The 26,253-nt window shown below is 42.1% G+C and overlaps 1 protein-coding gene across 1 annotated transcript in view; it reads right to left on the bottom strand.

Moving 5' to 3' along the window:
- The window catches only part of DAB1 (DAB adaptor protein 1), a 282,513-nt gene that overhangs the window by 118,875 nt on the left and 137,385 nt on the right, over nt 1-26,253 (bottom strand). Inside the window, exon 3 of the mRNA XM_039238907.1 lies at nt 18,378-18,476. Within this exon, the coding sequence (XP_039094838.1) occupies nt 18,378-18,476 (99 nt within the window). The remainder of the gene's footprint in view (nt 1-18,377; nt 18,477-26,253) is intronic.

Here is a 26,253-nt window from a genome sequence, read left to right as displayed (position 1 = left end):
TGTTTGCTTTCCTTTTCAGGGCATTAATACAGAAGCACACATGTATGAATCTGAAGTGAGGTGACCACACCATGCCCTTCTTTATTACACTGTCATATAATTGCCTGTTTCCATGGCGGTTAAATCATCAGTCCTATGGAGGAAGAGGGGTTTCTCTGATTCAACTTGGTATCCCAGTGCCTGGGACGTAGTGCATGTGTGGAAAATGTTTGACCTAAGAATTTAATTTTTACAGATGAGAGTATCATGAAAAGGAAAACAAATGACTTCTTCAAGGTGCTGATGGAAGCTCTGGTTTTTAAGGATGGAATTTTATACTCTATGGAATAGTTAACTTTAACCCTCCCAATGATATTCACATAGTTCCATAAAAAGAGATAAAACAAAGACAGATTTGTGCAGAAAGTACTCCGAGGCTAGAAAAATGGCCTCAAGAGGTATAAAGCACATTCAGTTCTCTAGAAGATCTTATCTTAGTGGCAGGAATATAAGCACTGTGGGCAGAAAACCAAACTGATGAGCGCCATGGGGGTACTGGAACCATCCTGAAGGAAGTCAAAAGAAAATCTCATTATTTCAGACCTCACTAATTCTGAGTTTGGACAGACCTAGGCTGCATTCCCTAACTCCAGAAACCCATTCTCCATAAATTATACAAAGTAATTAGAATGAAGAACATCAAAGGAGGAGTTCATTCACTCATAAACATTTGCTGCCAACTTTGTTCTTCCCTTGTAACAAAAACAACACATATAATCAAGGAGCATTCATTTGTAAAGAACTTTAATATGCATTCTCTTTCCCTGAATTATTATAACAGACCTCTGAAGAAGGCCAAAGTCATCCCATGTCCATTTCATAATTGAGGACACTTAGGCACAGAGTGGTCAAAGAACTTGGTCCAAGGCTGTAGAACTTCATGTGTAGGGGTGAATATATACATACATTGTATTCTGCTTGACAAAGTCAGAAATCATAAATTATAATTGTCAAGACTGTCAAGTTTTCTCTTCTGGGTGACATTTAAGTATATATGGGGAATTGATAATACTGTCCTACACACAGGCCAGAGACAGTGGAGGACCAAGGGCATAATTGGGGTACAGACAGTTAATGGCTTGAGAACTGATAAGCTGAGCCCGCTAGTAAATCCAGTTTGATCCAACTCTCAAAGCCCTATGGCATCATTTCGATCTGTAGGTAGAGCCAAGGGACGATAAGTCTCATCAGCATAAAACATGGCCTCTATAATTATACTGTGGCCCTATTATGACTATTCTGAGTGGATAATAAACTCAAGATAGAAGTATGACATTTGCAACTCAATATCAAAAAGCTTGGAGCATCTGGGTGGCTCAGTCAGTTGAGCATACAACTCTTAATTTTGGCTCAGGTCATAATCCCAGGGTCATGGGATCAAGCCCTGTATCAGACTCTTGGCTGAATGTGGAGCCTGCTTAAGATTCTCTTTCTCCCTCTGCCCCTCACTTGTCTGTGTGTGGGTGTGCTCTCTCTCAAATAAAAAAAATCTAATTCCTAAAAAAAAAATCAAAAAGCTTAACATACATTGTTAAAATGTCTCTACTACCCAAAGCAATTCATATATTTAATGCAATCCCTATCAAAATATCACCAGCATTTTTCACAAAGCTAGAGCAAATAATTCTAAAATGAGTATTGAGCCACAAAGGACCGTGAACAGCCAAAGGGATCCTGAAAAAGAAAAACAAAAGTGTAGGCATCACAATTCCAGATTTCAAGCTGTATTATAAAGCTTTCATCATCAAAACAATATGGTACTGGCACAAAAACAGACACACGGATCAATGATACAGAATAGCAAATCTAGGAATGGACCCACAACTATATGGTCAAGTCATCTTCAATAAGACAGTAAAAAATTTCCAGTGGAAAAAAAGACAGTCCCTTTAACAGGTGGTTTTGGGAAAACTGGACATAAGAACGAAACAGGACCACTTTCTTATAACATATACAAAAATAAATTCAAAATGGATGAAAGACCTAAATGTGAGCTAGAAAATCCTCAAAATCCTACAGGAGGACACAGGCAGCAACCTCTTTAACCTCAGCCATAGCAACTTCTTACTACACACGTCGCCAGAGGCAAGGGAAACGAAAGTAAACATGGACTATTAGGATCTCATCAAAACAAAAAGTTTCTGCACAGCAAAGGAAAGTATCAATAAAATTAAAAGGCAGCCGATGGAATGGGAAAAGATATTTGCAAGTGACATATCTGATACATGGTTAGTATCCAAAATTTATAAAGAGCTTATCAAACTCAACATCCAAAAAACAGCTAACCCAATTAAGAAGTGGGTAGAAGATATGAATAGACACTTTTCCAAAGAAGACATCTAGATGGCTAACAGACACATGAGAAGATCCTGAACATCACCTATCAGCAGAGAAATACAAATCAAAACCATCATGTTACCAAGGATGCAGAGAAAGGGAAACCCTCTTGCACTGTTGGTAGGAATGCAAACTGGTACAGCCACACTGTAAAACAGGATGGAGGTTCCTCAAAAAGTTTAAAACAGAACTACCCTATGATTCAGCAACTGCACTACTAGGTATTTATCCAAAGGAATAAAAAATATAGATTCAAAGGGGAACATGTACCCTGATTATGTTCAGAGTACTACTACACCAGTATCAATAATAGCCAAGCTATGGAGAGAGACCAAATGTCCACTGACTGATGAATGCATAAAGATGATGCAGTATATGTGCATGCACGCACACACACACACACACGCACACACACACACACACACACACACACACACACACACACTGGAATATTACTCAGCCATCAAAAGAATGAAATCTTCCCATTTGCAATGACCTGGGTGGAGCTAGAGTGTATTATGCTAAGCGAAGTAAGTCAGTCAGAGAAAGACAGTTATATGATTTCACTTATATGCAGAATTTAAGAAACAAAACAGACGAATGTGGAGCAGGGTAAGAAAGAGGGAAACAAACCATGAGAAATTCTTAAAGACAGAGAACAAACTGAGGGTTGATGGAGGGAGGATAGTGGGGGATGGGCTAGATGGGTGATGGGTATTAAGGAGGGCATTTGTTATGATGGGCTTTTGGTGCTATATATAAATGATGAATCATCGAATTCTACCCTTGAAACTAATATTACATTTATGTTTACCAACTAGAATTTAAATAAATACTTAGAAGAAAATAAATAAAAAATAAAAAATACATAAATAAATAAATGAACAAACAAATAAATAAATGGAATTTTTTAAAAGCTTAAAAGTTTCTATTTTAAAATGAATAGTGGGATACCTGGGTGGCTCTGTTGGTTAAGAGTTAGATTCTTGGTTTTGGGTGAGGTCATGATCTCACAGTTTTGTGACTTTGAGTTCTGCACCCATGCTCTGTGTTGACAGTGCACGGCCTGTTTGGGATTCTCTCTTTCCCTCTCTTTGCCCCTTCTCTTTCCCTCTCTTTCCCTCTCTTTGCCCATGACAGCAACTCATGCTGTCTTGGTCTCTCTCAAAATAAATAAATAAACTTTAATAAATAAAATAAGTAGTACCACACTGACAAACATATAGTGAAACAGTATCTGTACATCTCGTGGTACAACTTTCTAGAACATAATTTGACCAAAAGAAAAAGCAAAGCCTTAAGAATATACATACATGCTGAACCAGTAATTCTGGAATTTAACTAAAGGAAATAATCACAGATGTATATAAAAGGACATGCTCCCAAAATGCAAGTACTAATAATATGTTGCTTATTAGATTACATTACACATATATGCTAGAAAGCTTTATAGAGATTTAAGATGTTAGAAAAAATATTTAATGAAAGAAAATAAGTAGTAAGCAAAAAAAGGAGGTTACAAAGCAGCATATACAGGGTAATTCTGGTTTTGGTTTTGAAAAACATTGTTTGCATAAAGAGGAATGGTGGTGTAGACACCAAAATATTGAGTTTGTTTCTTTTTTTAATTTTTAAAAATGTTTGTTTATTTTTGAGAGAAAGAGAGACAAAATGTTAGTGGAGGAGGGGCAGAGAGAAAGGGAGACAGAATGCGAAGCAGGCTCCAGGCTCTGAGCTGTCAGCACAGAGCCTGACAAGGGGCTGGAACCCATGAACCATGAGATCATGACCTGAGCCAAATTCAAACACTTACCCACCTGAGCAACCCAGGCACCCCTGACTCTGTTTGTTTCTAAGTGGTGGCATTTCAGATCATTTTTATTTTCTACTTTACAGCTTTTCTATATTTTGTGAATTTTCTACAATAAATATACATCATTTTTACAAACAGAAAAGGCATTAACTATAAATAAGGATCAGGCTCTGTCAATTATCATGGTGTGACTCTGTGCATCTTTGCACAGGGTGAATGTATGAGACTGCACAGTCATGACATGGTGCATCTGTGCACTTCAGAGTCCCAGACACCCTCCTTAGACCCATTTACACAGAAGATGAAGTATCTCCCCTCCCAAAGTGAGGTTATGACTGTCTTGAGTTTAGACAACTGCTGGTACAATCTTTATCTTCACATTTTTAGATCTGTAATTTCAAAATAGTCTGTGCGTCTCTTAGACATCATGAAAAATTCAGACCTCAGTCTTTGGAGGTGCAGGCATTTTGTATTTAAATATTGAGGCCATGCTTCCCTGGTAATTTCTTGCAGATTTGAAATCTCCTGATTTTCTAAATAGTTTAGGAAGTCAAATCTATTCTGGCAGGAAAATCCCTGTGCTATGTGACTGAGGCGGCTGGAGAAGGGTGAGTGGCGGTGGGATCCCAATAGAATATTGGGCTGAAGCCAGGGTACAGGAGCTACCTATGGCTGAAACAGCCGCCTACGGTGTCTGCGGTTGGGTCAGCAGACTGTGAGGCCCCGGGCTCAAGGCAGAACTGTGAAGTCACTGGCCTCTGTCCTCAGAGCAGAGAGCACTTCTATCCTTCTCCGCCCCCAAGGTTCATGGCTCCTTCCAGCAGAAAAGCATCAGTAACACCTCCAGCTCACAGTGTGAACGTGAGGACTGAAGGAGACAGTGTGTGTAATTCACTCAGCAAAGCACACACAACATCCCCTCACCACCTCACAGCTCTGCTAACCTTCTGTCTTATCCTTTGCAGCAAAATACACTTGTCCATGTGCCAAGACCCAGGGTACCCTGCATCAAAAGTCCCATGTCCTTGAAGGGTCTCTCTCCCTTAGGGAAAACTCCCTGTTCTGGCAGAGCATAGAATGGGTAGAAGAAGGCAAGAGTTCCTAACTGGTAATATTAGTATTGCAGCAAACACACAATAGGTGCTCAATAAATGTTCCTTTCCTTTCTCCCAATTAGATCTTACTTCCCCTCAATTTGTATATTTTACTTCTTTTATAGCAGGTTATACTTTATATCTTATATATAGTGGGGTTCTTGATAATGTCCTTGGAAATGTCTATGGCAATAGAAAAACAGTGACTTATTTACATACATAGGAGCACTGGAGAACAGGGATGAGCAAGATAAAGACATATTAGGTGCAGGGAAAGAGAAAGAAAAATGGGGGAAACAAGGTACCTATGCATTAAGGTCATTAATAACACTAGAAGGTGAGGTTTAATACCTTGCATGCAACTTGTAACACATTTTACGTAACCTCCTACTCATCTAGAAGTTCAAGGAGCCATCAGAAGGACAGACGTGGCTTGAGTAAAATGTGTTCTGTCATTGAAGGCCACCGCCAGAGCGGAAGGAGATCGTGTTTTCAGTCTCAGCCAGATTAAGTGTTGATAGAATTCGGATGCCACCACAATGGCCAAAGGTTTGGGATGGGTACAGTTAGATTCACAGTTAGGTGAATCGGAGGATGGCTGACTTAACAGTGAGGGATGCAGCGCATGTCTGCGAACATCTGCTGGAAGCCTACCATGTGCCACAGGTGGGAGATACAAGAATGGCCAAATCACGGGCCCTGACTGCAAATTACTCACAGTCTTGCGTTTTTGTTTGTTTCTTTATTTAAAATTCCCCCCACTTTTCATATTGGCAAGCAACAGAGCAATGCAAATGCCTAGCATGGTTGTTCCCAGTCTGTAGAAAAGTGGGGAAAGGTGCAGGAAAAGAGTGAGAGTGACTATCAGATATAAAAATGGGAAGACCTTAGATTCATCTTATTAATGCTACACACACACACACAGTAACTATAGCACAAATGATGACAACTATACCAGGATATCATTGAACACTGAAGTAGTTTTGTTCCGGGTAACATCTGACCTACTCACATACCCGTTTTCTTATTTTGGCCAACAACACGGGGTGGTATTAAATATTGTGCTGCACAGGGCACCCTCTATTAACTGAGACATCTTGGCAATTCGCCACACCTTTCCAAACCTCTGTGTCATCTTTTACAAACAAGACATAATACCTCTATTCTGCAGGCTGGTTATCAAGATTGGCTAGTTAATTACTGCTTTCATACTCGAGAGGAGAACGCCGGGCTAGGAAGAGATTCACTGCTTTATCAAAGCATGAAAGAAGATGTATATAAAGCACTTACAATGGCATCCTGAATGACAGTGTATCACTACTGTAGTTGCTGTTGTTGTAATCATTACAGTTCAACCTGCACTTCTTTAGCTGAGTGACAATTCTGATTCAGGCCTTCTCACAGCAAACCCAGAGCTCTTTCCATGCCACTGGTCATGCAGCCACAGTATCTACTGTGCCTGTTTCCCCAGGCAGAGCTCTCTCTCCTGAGAGGAAGGCTGAATGGGGCTCTCACATTGACCCATCTCTCACTTCCTAGGAGGCACATCCCTTTACTGTACCAGCACTATTAATGCTGCTCCGCATGACGCCGCCCCAAAGAAGTACTCCAGAGAGGCACAAAGAACCATCACATCAGTACTGAGCCTGATTACAGCATCACCCTTTCGATACAAATGGCTCTGGTAAGGAGTATCTTTGTACAAAGAGAAGTAACTATTAAGCAACCATGGCACAGCCACAGAAATGGGTTTTAAATTAAAATTTAAAAGCAATGCGTGCTAGAGAAAAACAATAAACAGGAGACCCCATAGGAAGCAATCAGCCATCTAAATAAAAGTGGAAACACCCAAAAGGACAGCTCTGATTTTTCAAATGTAACGGCCTCTGGAATTTGCATGAGAATTTTCAGAAGTGTCTTTCTCCATTACTCAGCTGACCCTTAAAACTACAGGAGGCTCCCAGAGCACGTTAATATTTGTGATTTACAATGCACGTATGCTACAGGCCCCTGTGCAAGGACAAAGTGTAGTACGGAAATGCCCTGACCTTGCTCTAGGTTTTCCTTTTCCATAGCACTGACTGCCTTCGAACAGAATATATGATTTACATACATCTATTGCTTTTTCTCCGTCTCCCCACATTAAAACATAAACTCGACAAGGTAGGGACCCATGTATGCACATCCCTGAGAATACTCCTTGGCACATAGTAGGTACTCGATGAATATTTGTTGAATGAATAAATAGACAAAAACTTAAGAGTCATCCTGGTTAAGTGACCTAACCTCCCTGAATTCCAGTTACTTCATCTGTAAAATGATAATAAAATATAACAGATGGACTGTAAGAATTCCATGAGAAAAATATATGGAAGCACTTACCACAGCATCTGGCAATTAGTGATCAACAAATGGTAGTAATAAGTAATACGATTCCGCAGAGCTGAATATTTATCTTCAAAGTTTCTAACAAACACTTCTGCATCCCATCCCAAAGGTCAACCACGAAAGAGCAGTGAGGCAGAGCCAGAGATTAGCCACTGTGCTCAGCCTGCTCTCCCATAGGGTTCACCATGGCATGAGAATGAGAAAGTTTGGAGAATCCCTCGTAATCGTCCAGAACAGAGCCAGCAAAGTATGGCTCGTGAACTAGAAACTTATTCTGACAAATAAAGTTTTATTGGAACCCAGCCAACCTCATTTGTTTACATACTGTGTGAGGTGGCTTTCACGGAAGGATGGCAAAATGAGATCATTGTGAGAGCCCCTATGGCCCACTATGTTTACTATCTGGACCTTTAATAAAAAGTCTGTGAAATGACCAGGGGCGCCTGGGTGGCTCAGTTGGTTAAGTATCCGACTTCCGCTCAGGTCATGATCTCACGGTTTGTGGGTTCGAGCCCCACGTCAGGCTCTATGCTGACAGCTAGCTCAGAGCCTGGAGCCTGTTTCAGATTCTGTATCTCCCTCTCTCTGACCCTCTCCTGCTTGCGCTGTCTCTCTCTCTCTCTCAGAAATAAATAAAAATATTAAAAAAAAAAAAGTCTGTGGAATGACCATCAGGTAAGGAAACAGAGTCTCAGACCCAGAAAGCAAGCAGATGAGCCGCACCCGAAGTCCCACTGCATATTTAGGCTCTGTGACTTCGAGACCAGGGGCTCCCATACCCCTTCAGAAGCCCAAAGTGGGGATGGTGACCCTTCAGTCACATGATGACAGCAGGTCAACATGCATGATTACAACCCTCAACACAGTTTGACTTCCCCCACTGGAGAGCAAAGAGTGATCACTTGCTTACCAGGGGCCCTAACTATACCCATGAAGGAGAGGAATACCAACACCAGGAACTAGCGAGAACATGGGCTTCCCCATTGTGCCATGCTAGAGTCAATTCCCAGCTCTGCAACGGGTTCCATATTTGGCCTTGTGTAAGTCCCTAAATTTCTCTGTGCCTCAGTTTTCTCATCTGTTTAATGGGAATAACAACACCCTCTTAGTTGAGTTCTCAGGGGATTGAAAGAAAGGAGACCAAGCATGTACACGCAGGTAGCACAGAAAACGTTACCTCTTTACCTCCTTAAAGACTAAAAACGATAAAATGATTCATTAAGGGAAAGATATTACATTTCTGAGTTAACCAAATCTGCTCGAAAACATTGATGGTCTCACTTTCCAGGGTAATAGGGACATTCTTTTTCCCTGTCATGAATTATGCCCTGTAGAAATTATCTTGCAGAGACAGCTTCCTGACAGTACCAATTTCTAAAAATATGTTGGTTTTGAGCTATAAATTGATTCTTTATTGTGATAAATTAAAATCCAATATCGTCCAACAAGACACTAAACATACAGAGAGCCAATTTTTCCCCTTAGACGTTCAGTCTCTTTGATATTAAAATGGATCTGGGGCTGCGGGAGCCTGAAAAACTGAAGGGAAGGAGCAGAGAGCGTGGAAACGGTATAGAGGGAACAGACTGTAAGAGAAAAGAAAGGCAAAATAAGGAGGCAGAGGGAAGGAAGATGACATTTCCTACTTCCTGTTTTGTGAGTGTCAGAGAGTGATCCCGGCAAGCCCCGAGGGATGTTCAATCCTAGGTGCCCTATGATTTGCTGGAAGGTGCCAGGCATCACTTCTCTTTGTGTTCTAGGTTTTGTCATTTGTAAATGAGTAGGTTAGTCAACGTACAAGGGACCTTCCACCCATGACAGCCTAGGACTGGGTTAACGCTGAGCCACAGACACTGGTTTTTCTGTACTCACTGCCTGCATGGCAAAATGAGCATCTTTGGTATGTAGCATCTTGGTCTCCATCAAGCAATCTGGCGCAGGTGATCAGCATTTCATTATGAGTTGACTTATTATCGCCTTGTTCCTTCCTTCCCTCCCTTCTGTTCTACCCCTCCCTGATTGCCTTCCCTCCTTCGTTCAGTGTCCAACTAGCACTTTTGTCACATGCCAGGGCTTATGGGAGACCCTGCAGATGTAGCAATGGATGACACAAGGCACCTCGTGTAAGGGTAGTCTCATGGGTGCATGAGGGTGTGCTATGATCAGGGAGAGCAGAGGAAGCTGTAGGAGCATTACCAAAGGATTTCTTAATTCTGCTAAGAGGATAAAAGAAGGGACAATGCAGGTAATAATATAATATTATTTAGTATCTAGAGCTTTGTATTATACCAGGTGCTATTCTAAGTCTTACGGGATTAAATTAAGTCCTCATTTAATCTTGCACCAACCCTAAGATATAGGTACTTTTATCATTCCCATCTTACAGATGAGTGAAAGAGGCACAAGGTCATTAAGAAAAATTGCTTTACAATCACACAACTGGTCAGGAGAAGATCCAAAATAGTCTGGGTCTTGAACCCATGTTCCTTCCATTATGTCTACTCTCTCTGGTGCCGATAGCACACTGGCAAGGAATGTGGGCTGTGGATTCAGACACACCCTATATGAATCCTGCTCAGAGGATGAAATGCATAAAGCACTTAGTTTAAGGAAGGACTTGGCCCAGAGAAAGGGCTTGATAAATCTAAATGTTGTGCTGTGCTGTTGGTATCACTACTGACATTACTGGACACTGAACTCATGAGATATTTACTGTGTGAAGAAGGGCAAAGGGGATTCTGAGCAGAGTGGTTGCCTTGAGAAAATCATGAAAGCTGGGCAGCATGAAAGTTGGCAGTGCAGGAAATGGCAGGATGGTACCCTCAGCATTCTGTGCATCCGTCAATGATACTCCTGGACCTGCTACATACAGGTGGGCAACATATATACTGCATAGCCTCCAGGGGAGCGAGGCACACCACAGTGATCAAAAATGTATATGCTTATTACACCAACAGTTTCCCAGCAAAGGGCAATGAGTCTTAAATAAAGGCACCTTTTCCTGAATTACATAAAAGCATCTTAAGAACTCGGGGTGGCCTGATAGTCACTGTACCTACTTTTCTGTGTATCTAGAGCAGCTTCAGGGACACAGAGTACAGCGAATAATAACTGAGGATATAAGGGGCATGATTCAGCCAAAACCCTTTGGTCTGACATTCCAGGCTTTACAGTCTAGCTCTTGCTTACCTTGGCCATCTTCTCTCTCATTGACATCCTCGGATAACACATCCTCAGATCTGGAACGACTGACATCTCACTCCTCCCCATGTCTACCCTCTTTCATGACTTTCCTGACACCCAGGCTCAGTAAACACTGCCCATCATTCCCTTGGCCTGGACACTGGCCCTCTAATATCCCCAACTTCAAATCCTGTCGCAGGTTTCAAGTTTAAGCCCCTTCTTCCTAAATCATTCCATATATATTTTTCAGAGAGAAGAAATAATTTTTTCCCTTTAAACTCTCATGGTAATTTTCATCTTTCTCTTATCACGTTCATTATCCTTGCTTTGAGCTTCTAAATTACTTATACACGTCTTACCTCCAAGGCCAGAAGTTCCTCAAAGGAAACGTTTCAAGCTGGTTCATCTCTATCCACCAAGAAGAATTCCCCTTTCACCCAATAAGCACTTGTGGAATGAATAAATGAATGAATGAATGAATGAATGAATGAATAAGAATCAATGAAAATGGTGTCATGGTCTAGAAAGGGGTTCTTAATCTTGTCTGACCAAACATCTTTTTATAAAAAATATTTTGTAATTCTTCCTTTATTACCTACAAATGATTATATAATCAAACTACCTACACATATAAAGTTGAAGCACATCAAAATGTCCTAAATTATAACCTGAAGAAATGAAAGATGATTTCTGAGAAAAAAAAATAATGTGAATGTCTACAAATAAACGCTCACTTACAACTACAATAGAAGAATATAACACTGCTGTACGTTTACATTTTCTTATAATGAATAAATTTGGGTTTCAGAAATGTTCAATTCAGTATTGTTGACGTTCTTTTCTTGACATCTGACATTTTTAAGGAAGGGCCAAATGAGTTGAGCTGTAGCGAACATGACAGGTACCCTTGACGCTGGGTCATCAGTGCCATGTGGGTGACTCAGACACAAAGAGCATTATGGTATGGTTTTCCAAAATGAGGAACAACTCTTGATGGGGTTCCAACTAAGCAAAGTACATCTTTCTTGCAGTTTAGGTGCATTTCTGGCAACTTCAGTATTTATGGATATGAAACAAAAATACTTTGTTTTTGTGTAGAGAGAGTTAGGTTTTAGATTCATTTAATTATAAGTAGGTATGTTGTCTACAGGAATGTCTCGTAAGACATTTGAAAATCGTATAGCACAGACACACTTTCGTGGTGTGCAACTGGCCTGTCCTCTACAGAATGGCTACCATCCTTGGCTCCTAACAAATTCCTGCATCACTGCCCTCTCTGGCAAAAGTTGTAACCATACAACGCCTACATAAAGTTCCAAAACACTCAGTACAGGGAAGGAACCAGGGAAGTGAAGAATCTCTGGAGTCAAAGGAAGAAAACAAGCTCAGGCATTATAAAATTTGAATTTGAATTCAATTCTTGCTAAACATATGGCCATGGGCAAGCCACTTATTCTACCTGTACCTTAGTAGTCCCAGCTGTAAAAGGGGGCAATAAAACCTTCCGGCACTGCTGGGAATCAAATGAGACAGGCACACAAAATCATGCTGTGAACCATACTGTCCAGCTTACAAGTTAGTTTGTAAGTAGTCTTGTGAGAATTCTGGGTATTGCTCCAGTGGCGCCCAGGATGACAGGGATGCCCGACCGACTCCCAGGTCCCAGCATCCTGCCCTACAGCACCTTTATCTTCTTCCCTTCCCGGTCTCCCTCCCCAGAACCACTTTCCCTTCCTTTCCCTCAGCTGCTCTCCCCAAGCCCCAGGCAAAACATCCACTTCAAATTGAAGGAGGAATAATCCTGTTTTTGATGAGATACAAATAAAGTAGCATCTGGTCTTCACTGAAGAGAAAATTATTAAATCAGCCCTGAAATTTAAATGCAACCAGTGCATTTAAAGCACCATGTCCCCTATATTATGAGGGACAATATTCAATCCTGGGTCAACTCCACCTCTCCCCTGCTATGCCCTAGTTGTCCTTTGTAGAATTGTTGATTCTTAATCACTGAGTCCATTTATTTTTTGTGCAATAAGTATTACTGAGCCCCTACTATGAGGGAGTCATTATGCTAACAAGGTAGACCACAGCGATGAACAAAATGATACAGCCTTGCTCATCTGTGTATTTATAGAAGTGCTCAATACTTATTTTCTACAGAGAAGAATGAATGCATGTATCTTTCTCTTTAAGACCTGTGTGCATTTATAAATAGTATTTGTTTGGGGGTTTTTTTTGTTTTTGTTTTTTTTTTTTNGGTCCTCTCTAATAACTTACTCCTCCACTGCCAAGGCAGTGTGTCCTTTCCCGTGAAAAATTCCTAAATATTCTAGGCAAAGCTTGTTCTTAATCCCTGGAGTACTAACAACTGCATTCACCACTGTACCTTGGCAATGGCAATTCTCAGCTCACTTTGTGAGCCTGGCCAAACCAGACTGTGAACACCTCAGGGGCAAGGACCACATCTCTTTCATCTTTGAATCCGCAGGAAAGAGTATCACATGGCATATAAGAGGCATCCAATCTGCTCGGGCCTAACTGCAGCCTGGTTACAGTGCCAACATTCCATCCAGCAGACCGTTCCAGCTGTAACTGCACTCCCTGGACCTTCCCTCAGGAAAGGTCATCAGAATCAAAATGAATAATGGTGACAATAAAACAGGGAGAATACTGAACCTGCTCTAATATATGTAAAAGAACACCATTTATAAAATTTGATGTTGCTATGGTCTGAATGCCTGTTCATGGGTTGAAATTCTAACCCTCAATGTGATGGTGTTAGGAGGTAGGACCTTTGGGAGGTGAGGAGGTCATGGGAGTGGAGCCCTCATGAATGATATTAGTGTCCTGATAATAGAGGCTCTAGAAAACATCCTGACCTCTTCTGTCATGTGAGGACAGGCAGGAAAAAGGCACCACCTCTGGGGACATGGGCTCTCCCCCCACACTGAATTTGCTGGGGCCATGATATTGGCCTCTCAGACTCCAGAACTGGGAGAAATAAGTGTTTGCTGTTTATAAGCCACCTCCTCTATGGTATTTTTGTCGTAACCGCCCAAAGCAGGTATGTTATTGTTAGTGCTATCTCACCAGCATCCAGGATTCTGGACCAGAGCACCTGGGTTTGAATATCAGCTCTGCTACTTAATGATTGTGTGACTTCATTTGCATCTCAGTTTTCTCAACTGGAGAATGGTAATGATAATGGCACTTACTTTACAGAATTACTGTAACATATCTCAAATGGTACATGTAATAGAACCAAATCAGGGCTGGCTAAACCAACTGAACAAGTGAGTATGGGAACAAGATGTTACATCATCTTGAAAAGCTGATGCAGGCGACCGTCCTCTGCCGTGAAAAACAGATGTATTGTCAGGGTCCTGCAATATTTATAATTTTTATGGCATAAAATGACCATAATTCTATGGAATAAAACTGTTAATTGGGAGACAGAGTCCATGAGTTTCTCTGGAAAGACAGAAGATTTGAAACGGGAAGGTTTGTTCTGAGTCTACAGTCAAGTCAGAGACACTCCCCAAATCTGTTTCCTTATCTGCGAAATGAAGGTGACATCACTCTTGCCTCAGTATCCACTGGTTTGATTTGAGGACTTAATTAGCCTGATATGAAACTACTTCTACTCCAGATTTGCTACTGCGTCTACTATTACCAATGAGTTTATTATATATGACATTTCCTGCTTTCTCACTGATCTCTTTGACACATTATCAATACCTAGATATCTGAAAATATGAACAGCTTTTCAATATTGATTTATTCCCTGAAACATGCTAATAATGAAACAGAATGTACTTGTGTAAGGATTGGGATCAAGAACCCTTTGAAATTCAAGACAAGGTGTAAATTGCTGCAAAGGGTCTCTTTAATTGGGATCAAAACATTTTTGACAGCTTCTGGATTTTAAAATTCTAGCTATTGTCACGTTCTGCAAATGTTTCTTTTTTTGGTTTGAAAAAAAAAACACAGTCAAGCTTGAGCAGGAATACTTTAGATATGATAAACAATTAAAATTTATCATTCCAAATGACAAAAAAAAACAGTTTTTCACTTCGTTGATATGTAGGACAAAATACTTCACTTAAACTCCTATCCTGCACAATTCAGTTGGTCCCATGCTGGGCAACAACAAAGGTTTAGTAAACCGTTCCTGCTCATAATCTCCAAAGGAGTTTGAAAAACCTCCACTTATCTGAAGATAAATCACATCAACAGGGATGACTTTAAGGAAGAAACAGAGTTTTTTTCTTTCTTCTTTTTCAGAGAGGAGAGAGAGAGAAAGTGCCAGTGGGGAGAGGAGCAAAGGGGGGGGGAAGAGACAGAGAGAGAGAGAGAGAGAGAGAGAGAGAGAACATCATAAGCAGGCTCCATGCAGAGCATGGGCTATGGGGCTTAGGGGCTTGATCCTGGGACCCTGGGATTGTGACCTGAACCGAAATCAAGAGTCAGATGCTCAACTGACTGAGTCACCCAAGTGCCCCCAAGAAACAAAATTTTAAAACTAGTCTTAGGATTCAATTTAGATGTGACTTTGTTCAACACTTTGTCCTCTACTTGATGATTTCCCCATCTTATGGTAGTTGCTTGAATGCCCCCTAAGTGATGGTAAACTCATCGGCACAAAACGTGGTGCCTGTAACTGACTGGTAGAAAACTCCTCTTTCTCAGAAAACAAAACTGCTTCATTGAAACCCCTGTAGGTCTTGGTTCTATTTACTGGGTACTACAGAACAAGTCAGCTCCTTCTTCTATTGCACAACTCTTTGGAGAGATGAATGCTATTAATATGGGGTGTCCTGCTCCCTATTGTCTGTGCTTCAGGCTTTAACATGTTCAATCCTTTCTACTAGTTTTCTCTAGGCTTGTGTGGAGTATATTAAGAAGCTTGCAGAAGCCAGATGCTACGGGAGCCTAATGTAAATCAAACAGAGCTGGAGTGAAGGAAGCCAGACAAAACATTTAGCTCCACCTTCCCACTGATTCTTCAACAGGGATCTGACATTTTTCCCACAAAGTCAAATGACTTTGAGCTGAAATCATGATTTTACTGTTGTCCTCTTTTGTGTCCAGCTGAAGAATCAAAAATAGCATTAGAGAGTTTGGTGGTATCCTTCTTTGGGGCCAGTTTAGCCACCCGTGACTGAGGATTTAGATCTAGGTCAAGAATATGAACTACCTCTCTTCACTAGTTAAAATTTAGTGATAGGGATTTTAACAACCTGGGCACAGCTTATGTGATGGTGGCTTACATGGTGGAGCAGCAACACCCCAGAAAAGGGCCCCTGGGCAAGATGAAACATCTGATACTACGCCTCACTCCTGCCCCTTTGGTTATACCAGCTGTCATAGTAGCAGGCAGATGAGATATTGGGAAAAGACTAGAGATGATGACGTACTACTAGGACATATAAATCTCTCGGTTAGGTTTGATCCACATGACTTGTCTTCCTCCAATAAAGATGCTAAGGGATTAGTGACATCTTGCCAGTTTCAAGCCTGCAGCTCTCTGACTCTTGTGTGTCACGTGGGATCCCACGCAGTCACACCTGTGTTGAGAAGTCTTGGCTCAACATATTTTCTAGTCATCCAATTGTCTTGCCTGCCTTCTGTTTGGCTTAATTCACTCCCTACTTGCCTGCACTCTTTGACTTGCCTATGTCCTTTTTCAAAGGTGAGGTTCATACTTGAGCACAGGTCTCCAAATTATAGTCTACCCAGGAAAAGGAAAAACTTCCCTGGTTACAGAAGCCATACTCTTCTTAAGGCAGGAGAGGTTTTCATTAGGCTCTTAATCTTGCTGCATTCAAGCTCCTTTAGTACGGTGCTGGTGCCCTCATTCTAAACTCGCTTCTCCCAAGGCATCCCCAGGTAAGCCTGCCTTTCTCTTTAATACAGAGGTCAACTGCCCTGATACTGAATGGGGCCAACAGGAGGCTAAGTCCCACTTTTGCCTCCTACATGGTAGGTAACTTGGAAAGTCACTTATTCTGAGAGATAACAGGCATCAAGGTTAAGTGAAAATACTCATGCACCAGACTATCTGAGTTCTAATCCTGTCTCAACCAATACTTACTGTCAATAAATTACTCAATACTTTTCTCTCCTCAATAACTTCAACTATGAAACAGAGGGAATAATACTCTCTATCTCACGGGGCTGCTGTGAGGATTAAATGAATTGGTACTTACAAAGGCTTTACAACAATGTCTGGCACATATTATGTGCTTGGTGAAGTAGCTATTACTATTAATTTCCCATAATACTGCTATGATGGCAAATGTGAATAATGTATGTAAGGTGATGATATGTGCTTAGTATACAGTAGGCAACCCAAAAAGAAGACTTAGTATCACTAGTTATTTTCTATAGTAAAGATTTTCCATTATAAGCATTTCTCAGGGTACAGTTCAGTGGCGTAAAGTACATTCACACTGCTGTGGGGCCACCCCGGCCATCCGTCATGAGCACCATTTTCTTCTTCCCAAACTATAACTCTGCACTTGCTAAACACTAACTCTTCATCACGTACCGCCCTCTTTGTATGCCCTAACTACCACCATTCTCCTTTCTGTCTCTATGAATTTCATTTCTCTGGATGTGTCAACGAATAAGTCGTATCCTCGAGAAAACGCCCACTTTCTGCCTAGATACTTGGCTCGGAATGCAAGACCCCAAGATGAACACAATATGATCCTGCTATAACTAAGGCTTATTTCCCTTTGTTTAATGTCTTCAAATTTCATTCATGGACTGGCAGGAGTCAGAACTTGCTTCCTTCTTCCTGCGGGACAGCCTTCCACTGGATGCATGCACCGAACTTGTTTGCCCATTCATCTGCTAATGGACACTGGGGTGGCTTCCTCCTTTAGGCTGCTGTGAATGATGCTGCTATGAACATGGGTGTACACATGTCTGTTCTACTGCTGCGGATGAATGAGGGAGCTGACTCTCGCTGGGGGCCGACGAAAACACACACCATACCGCCTCTCTGACAGGTTAGACAAACCTATCAGCCCTTACATTTCCTCGTCACACAGTGACAGATTTGTCTAAGATTGAGACCTCATTTGTTCTTTTTGATTACAGCAATTGCAAGGTGGCACAGGTTAAACTCAGGAGAGTCTGGATGCTTTGACCAAGTCGAAAGACATTCATGGGTCTCCCTCTAGGATGCATGTCATTAAAGTTGCCAACACAAACAGAAGTGTAACGTAAACTGTCACATTACCCACCCCTCTTCAGAGCCCATCAATCTCCCATTAGATTACCAGGACTGTGTGACACTTTTATTGCAATCACACCGTAAGAAACACTGTGCAGTCACACTGTGGCCAAGTCAGGGAAGAGCCTCCCTTTGATGGACGATCACAGTTGATCAAGTTTGTCAGTCGCTTTATGTGTTTTTATGCTTGTTTGATATTCCTGCCCAGAGAGTAGAGGCTTTTAAGGGCACATCTGTCAATGGATTCAATTTCACAATGCCATGTGATTCTTTTACTTACCCCTGTCTTCTCATCAAAGATTTTGATACCTCCAAAGGAGATGGTTAAAAAGATTTTCTGCTTGTGTTCTCCTTTGGAACGTGCGCCAGCAACAACGCCCTGTTTAAAGGAAGGACATTGTTTTTACTTGAGTGTTTTCATTTGAAGATTCCCTCCCTCCCAAAGGCATGTCAGATACCATCAACTGATGCCACCAATCATGCACACTCCTCTCCCTTCGCCTCTTCCATGCTTCCCCGCCCAATGTGTTTGACTCTTCTTGACAGTTTAGGGTAATACTTACCCTAATACGGTGTCTAACATTGGATAAAACACACACCTGAACCCGTGACTACCCACAATCTACAGGATGCCTACTTTGTGCCTGTACTTTGAATTTGGCTCAGAATTCAAAACCCCTAGATAAACACAATATGATCCTGCTATTAATAATATTTTGCAGGGCTTCATATTGGATATGGTTTTAATCCTTTTTAATTTATTTTTTTAATGTTTATCTATTTTTGAGAAAGAAAGGGAGACAGAGCACAAGCTGAGGAAGGGCAGAGAGAGCAGGAGACACAGAGTCCACAACAGGATCCAGGCTCTGAGCTGTCAGCAGAGAGCCCGATGCGGGACTAGAGCTCACCAACTGCGAGATCATGACCTGAGATGAAGTCAGGCACTTAACCAACTGAGCCAACCTGGTGCCCCCTGTTTTAATCTTTTAAGTAAAGATGAGTCACAGAATATATTCCTAAATGTGATTTTATTTTTATACTTCTGGGAAAAGTTTTCATAGTAATCAATTTTAGAGATCAGAAAGAAAATACAAGAAAATAAAATCCATTACCAGGCTGCATGTCTCATCTTTGTTTAGAAAAAACACAATCATCATAGTTATGTGCTTATGGTTTGCCATTTTAACCCCACACGTTTTCTTTTTCCTCTACCCTTTTTGGTAGGAAAGAGCTACCAAATGCATTCCATTTATCAATACAGCTGTTTTCCCACTTTTCCAAACTTTTTGTATGTATATAAGTCAAGGAGAAGGTAAATATCACAAAAGGCAGAGGTTACTCTGCTCACTGCTCTATCTCTGGTGCCCAGGATAGTCCCTGGAGGGAAGAGGCACTCCGTAAATCACTCTGAGATGAATGTGTTATCCAGAGTTCTCCCAAAGTGGTAAGATGCAAGTTAAGAGTGAAGACACTTGCTTTTTAAATTAGCTTCTGTGGTGGCCAGTGACAGGTAAGCAGGGGCTTCACATTAGGGTTCAACTCAGAGGGTAAGTACATTTCAAGGGATTTACCCTTGAGGCGGGGGAGTTCTTAGCCCTGCATTAGGTGTTTTGAAGCTTCTAGCCCCTTCATCACTATTAGCTTGCATTAAACGCAAGTTTAAGTCCAACTACCAGCAGTTCTAGTTCTGGGCTTTTAGGAGTAGAAAAGTCTAAAATAATAATGATTTCATGTTTCCAGGTGGTAAAAGTCATTTGTGCTGTAGTCAGAACAGCACATCCAGAACCTCAGTGAGGGAACCTGCGGTGTTAGTAACAGGGGTGACCATGAGGAACGGCGACCTGGCGTCCCCCTGAGGCTGTTTGGTTATCCCCAGCGCGGTCACTGGAAATGTTCTGTGCCCTGTGAATAGCTGGGTTATGCTTCTGGCTCTCTGTGATCTTGGACAAATTCTTAATTCTCACTTCCACTTCCTCAAGTGTAAATGTTGTCCTCGCATGGTTGAGAGAATTAAATGAAAATACATGACAGGTATGTAGCCTGAAACAGTGCAGGGAGGTCATGAAAATTTACTTCTTTTTGTAAATGAATGACTGTCCCTTGCACTCTGTAGTTCAGTTTCTGTTTGGGGACCTACCACTAGGAAATTACTCTCTTCTGTCACCCATCATTCTCGAGCGCCACTTACACATTTACAGACGTACGGAAGGTAAGAGCTGGAGAAAACGTTAACGTTTCCAGCTGACAGATGAGGAAAACGATGGCTGGGAGGTGGGGCTGGGCAGTGCTGGGGTGGTACGAGGGCTGGCAGAGAGCTGGGGCTACAACAGCTCTCCAGACTAGACTTCTGGTACAGGGAGCACTTATTCCTTTATGCGGTGTCTTCTTTCTAGCGAGCCACAATCTCTTGCTGTAATCCACCCCAGCATTGCTCTTTTCAGCCCCTCCGGGGTTGAGCACATCGACCCAAGGTCCCTCCTGCAATGCCTGCCCTTTAAATACTTCAAGGGAGTGACTCACCCCCCAAAGCTAAGTCTGGGTATCTGCCCTGCCTAGTTAGAGGTTTCTAGGAGTGCTCAGTGTGCAGTTTGCTTTACTATGAATCCACTGAGGGGTGATTTTAAGGAACATGGGGGGAATAGCCAAAGAATGCTTTTTGTAAAAGTTTATTTTGAGACAGAAAGAGAGAGCAAGAGCTAGAGAGAGAATGAGCAGGGGAGGGGCAGAGAGGGAGAGGAAGAGAGAGAATCCCAAGCAAGATCCATGCTGTCAGCACAGAGCCTGATGCAAGGCTTGAATTCACAAACTGTGAGATCATGACCTGAGCTGACACATAACCAACTGAGCTGCCCAGGTGCCCCCACAGTATGCTTTTGCAGCCCCAGGGCTAATTCTTATTTCTAATGTCACCCTATAAGAGACACCATCTCTGAACCCTGCCCCTTTGCCAAACTGCATCTAACTCTTTCTCCTTGCTTTGCTCTTCCTCATTGGCCCTTACCACCATCTGACATATTTATTCGTTCATACCTTTGCCCAATAGAACAAAAGCTCATTTGTGCATGGAATTCTGTTGTATTCATTCTTTGTGCCTTGTATCAAGAATGGAGCTGGCATCAAGCAGGCACTCAAAAGGAGAAGTGACCCTCACTCAGGGAGTGGGTGAGCCAAATGTGGAACCTAGGGAAACTTCACTTTGAATGCTGTGTTCTTGGCCTGGTATTGGAATAAACTAACTTATGCTGCCACCCCAATACAGCTGAACTGCCCACCTCAGATATCCAGTCATACACAAAAGGAAAACAAGAAATCGTAAATGGAAGGGCTGGAAGGACACTATCAGAAGGGAGAGGAGCCCTTCCTTCTTAAGGTTTAACTCCTCTTAGGTGAGAACATCACAGCCCATGGTGGTGAGAGGGTAACACCTTTGATCATGAGGAATACCTTCAATGTTTCCATCTCTAAAGCAGTCCTATATAACAGTCCTTAGCCTCCAGAACTACTGTGACATCCAAGCGCCATAATTCCTGGCACACAGTAGTACCATCCAGATCATGCCCCCCACCTTTGCTTCCTGGTTCCCCATAGCCATCAAGGAAATCCCTGGTAGAACTGAGCTGTAGATAAAAAGGATGGAAAGAACAAACACTCATGTTCCAGGAGCATTTCTGCTTGGGCTACTGGTGGTAGCTTTACATGATGAAGGAGGGAAGGACGATCCATGCAGCGCTGTCTACGGGGAAATAAAGTTCCAATTTCATCAAGCATGTTTTTCCTGTGAGACAGGACCGTGAGTCAAGCTCTAAAACACTGCACTAAGTCCAAGCAAGCTTGTCACCAGAGTGCACACCTGAGGGTCTCATCTCCCCACATGATTATTCATTGATGGTACGCAGAACTAGCAGAGCTCTGAGAGACAGCTCGGACTGGGGAGTTAGAAGATGTAGATGCAAGGTGTCATTTGGGGCTCTGTGCCTCCCATTAGCCACCTGACTTAATAAGTCACTGTTGGGAATCTGGAAAATATAGTCAAGCATTTTCTTGGGAACCTACTATATGTGCTACTAATTCTCCTACATATCATCTCACTTAGCCCATACCATAATCCTGGGAAGTAAAACGTATCTCTTTGGTTTTACATATAAGGAAACACAAGGCCAAGGCTTCAAGTGATTTCCCTAAACCTCAAGGAACTAATAAGACAGAGAAAATTCAAACAGTGATCTTTCAGAGTCCAATGTTGGGACTCCTGTTGATAATCTTTTTAAAGAGCTCTTTTGGGAAAACATAGGTGGTAAAAAAAAGACTACACAATGAAGTACAGATAGTTCAAAAGTGTTGTGCAAGCAGCCAGGTGCTTGCTTCCAGACTCAATAGTGAAGAGGAACTTTAAATGAAAATAATCACATTTCCTACCTCATGAGGGTATTAAGATATTGAAAGATAATTATGCACATAACAGCACTTAGCACAGTGTGCTGCACATAGGGTGAGCTCGGTAAATAACAGTTATAATTATTACTGGCACTAAGGATGATATATTGAAGTAGTATCATGGGCTAGGCACTGTGTGAAGTGACGGACACTGGCATCCCTAAGGGAGTCACACACAGGTAGCATCTCCATGAAGGAACTGACACACAAAGGGTCAGGCATGTCAGGCAGGATTAACTGGCTGCTCTGTCCAGCCCTGGGGTTGCTGTGAGGCTCAGATAAGGTGAAGCACAGGCAAGGGCTCTGAGAGACCTCACCCAGCATGGTGCATGCACGTAAGGAATGGCTGTGATCTCAATGCATCCTGGAAAGCAGTAGGAAAACACAACAGACTTTAGGCATGAATGGTTTAAAACCTACAATGCTATTTCAGAACATTCCGTGATTTAAAGAAGCTGGTCTCCAATCTCAGCCTTCCCAGTTATCAGCTATACAAACCCTGCAAACAATCACCTTAAGTCTCACTTTTCCCAGCGGAGGTAAAAGAAAAACTAATTTAAATATCTGTCTCTATTCTGCTCTATGCCCAGTGAACTGGCTCCTATGGACTGCGTTCCCTGGTCCTCTGGGCTTCAGGAAATTCTGGCTTCCAGCCAGGTTCCACCAATGCAAGACAGGCAGAGGATCAGAGTTTGGATGGAGAGAGAGGCCAGGTATTCCATCCCACATCCTTTCCTTCTTTGTACTACATCTCTGGCAATGACTATATTTTTGCTTGGTGAGGGAAGGGATTTCCTCCTCAATCCTGCTCTCCCTGGGCTTTGGTATATATATTTCTTCCTAGTATGGAGAGAGCTTTGCACTGTGCCAGGTTTCTGGGAGCTTCACCATCCCTTGTTATCTTACTTAACCTTACCTACCCTTTGTAAGTAGCTCTTGCACTAACGTGTCTGCGTCTGACCTAGCCAGGGTGGGCTCTGCTTCTTATAGGACCCCAACTGACTTGTTTAAAGCTCTGTAATTAGCCATCTAGACAGAGCTTCTGGGAGACTGCATTTCCTTCTAGAGTTTCAACCACCATTGTTTTGCCCAACGTCTCTGAAAGTTGACTACTTTGTACGTCGATGATGTGTGGGTACTGGGTAGTAACTTACTGGTCTGGGCTTTAAATCTCATTGAGGAACCAAGGTAAATTAAATGCAGACACAAAACAAAATATAATTAGCACTAAACTGTGTCTTATCAAATACTGGGCATCCAGAGATCTAGGTTTGAATTCTGGACTTAACACAGGTTAAATGAAGGTTCTGGGGCAAATCCTTTAACTTCTATGAACCCCGGATTTCTTATGTATAAAACAAGGAGGCTAATATCTACCTCACAAAATCAAAAGAGAGAATATATGGGGAAATGCTTTTGTTGACTCTAAATTAAAACAGGATGATGGTAGTGTTTTGCTGGAAGACCAGTGATGGCCCACTCATATTCAAAACATGAATTCCCCCTAAAATCTTTATAGTCCAAGAGAAAACTCCCTAAAACAGGAAAAAGGTATCAGCCTCAAAGAGTCTAGCAAAGGAAAATAGATTTTTTTTCCCTCATATGCCCTAACGTGAACAAGTGGGCCTTTCGCAAGACTAACAGGCATTTCGTACTTCTCTGCCTCTTTTTTCCTGGGCAGGTGGCCAAATGGAGAATCGATCATTTATATTTCTGTTTCTTAAAGAAAAACCACTGGGAGCTGAAATGTCAACATTCTTCTTGGCAACTTGCAAATAATGAAACACAATGGTCTGGGAACCAAGAATCCCTCAACAAGTTCAGGAGCCTGTTATGGCCAGGACAAATTCTCAGGGCTTTGGGGACCTTGCGGTTATAAGGGGTGACAGATGGGGCACTTCCACTGTAGGTAACTCACACATACGCACAAGGTCAGCAGTCATCAGCAGGCCTGGTCCGGTTAGCTTGGCCCAACATTACTCCTCACAGCGAACCTTCAGGCAGCGCAGGCAGACTCCTGCTCAAAGCTGCTTAGGCCTCCCGTGTCCCCACGAAGGCAGCTGGCCAACGAGGCGCTCTGTGACTGACGCCTGGTGAACAGCGAGCTACCAGGAAGCCAGGAGGAGCAGCATCAGCAACTTAGCAGACTTACTTGTGGCTCTGCGTGAGAACCAGGTCACTAGAGACTTTTCTGATGTCCTTTAATTAATATTTGCCAGGTGCAGATCTCCATTTGTCAGTAAGTCGGGGGGCGGGGGGGCACTTCAGCAAAAATCAAGATCCTGGCCTTCGTCCCTATTGTTGACTAGGGTCTCCCTAGGGAGGAAGGCAGGGCTCTATCAGACGTGTTTGGAGAGAAGCTGAGGACTCCGGGCTCAGTCATTTCTGGGCTCTCTCTGCAATCTGCCCCTGGTAGAGGGGCGGCACTCTGGTCTGATTGCACGCGTGGGTCTCACATCCTGCTCTAGTGCAGCACGGGGCTTGGAGGGAATAGGAAGGGCCACAGGCATCCAAATACACAAGCTAAGCGGAACAGTCTGTCTCTTTCAAGGAAGTCCACTGTAGCCATGAATCCCCATCACATCCTCCATGCCAGGCATTTATCACTTAAAAGACTGGAATTTAGAATTCCTCCCGTCAGCCTGCCTTTTTAAAAAATTTTATTTATTTATTTTAAAGGGAAGTGGTAAAGAGAGAGGTTAAGAAAGAATCTCAAGCAGGCTCCACATTGACAGCACGGGGCTCCGTGTGGAGCTCGATCCCATGAACCCGGAGACCATGACCTGAGCAGCAATCAAGAGTCAGATGCTCAACCCACTGAGCCACCCAGGGGCTCCCTCCTGTAAGACTCCTTTATCTACTTATCAATCAGATTTAACCTAAACAAAAGAAGAGAACTCATTACTGGACTGCCCTAAAATCTCATAACAATGCTTAATTAGAAAAGAAAAGAGAACATAAAGAACACATTAACATTTTCCAAGGTGATAATCAGTGAAATCATGATTTTGGTAACTTTTTCTAGTATACCTTATGATAGATAAATAATTATTAAAATAAAGCTTGGGGCGCCTGGGTGGCTCAGTTGGTTAAGTGTCCAACTTCAGCTCAGGTCATGATCTTGCAGTTCATGGGTTCGAGCCCTGCATCAGGTTCTGTTCTGACAGCTCAGAGCCTGGAGCCTGTTTCAGATTCTATGCCTCCCTCTCTCTCTCTGCCCCTCCACCGCTCATGCTCTGTCTCTCTCTGTCTCAAAAATAAAAAAAAACTATAAAAAAAAATTAAAAATAAATAAAATAAAGCTTGCTTATGTAACAGCTAAAAAAATCATTGGTACATTGTTTAGAAAATTAAGATTTTTAAAAATGATGACTCCTACAGCCATACTACAGGGATACCTAGCATCTGTAACACATGTTAAAGTGGGGAGAAAAATTGTATAGCGTAAATAAAAATAATAGCTGTGATATGTTAAGCAAATAGGAAAGAAAAGGCAATGAAGGGGGTGTTTTACAGATACTGTCCTCCTTTGTACTTTGAGGCACTTGGCCAAACTTGTATTTTCTTCCTTCTTTCTTACATTAAAAAATATATATATTGATCTAGTTATGTCCTGAGGAACTATTTGAAGATATTTAAAAATTCTCATAATGTGTTATTAGATGAGGGAAAAAAATGTAAGACTATATAAATAGTCATTCCAATTGTATTACATATGTTTA

This window comes from Hyaena hyaena, unplaced genomic scaffold (genome assembly GCF_003009895.1).
Source record: "Hyaena hyaena isolate Hyena2069 unplaced genomic scaffold, ASM300989v1 scaffold_5, whole genome shotgun sequence".
In the NCBI taxonomy this organism is placed as follows: domain Eukaryota; kingdom Metazoa; phylum Chordata; class Mammalia; order Carnivora; family Hyaenidae; genus Hyaena; species Hyaena hyaena.
The sequence above is the reverse complement of the archived record's forward strand: the minus strand, read 5'-3'. Positions and strand labels throughout refer to the sequence as shown.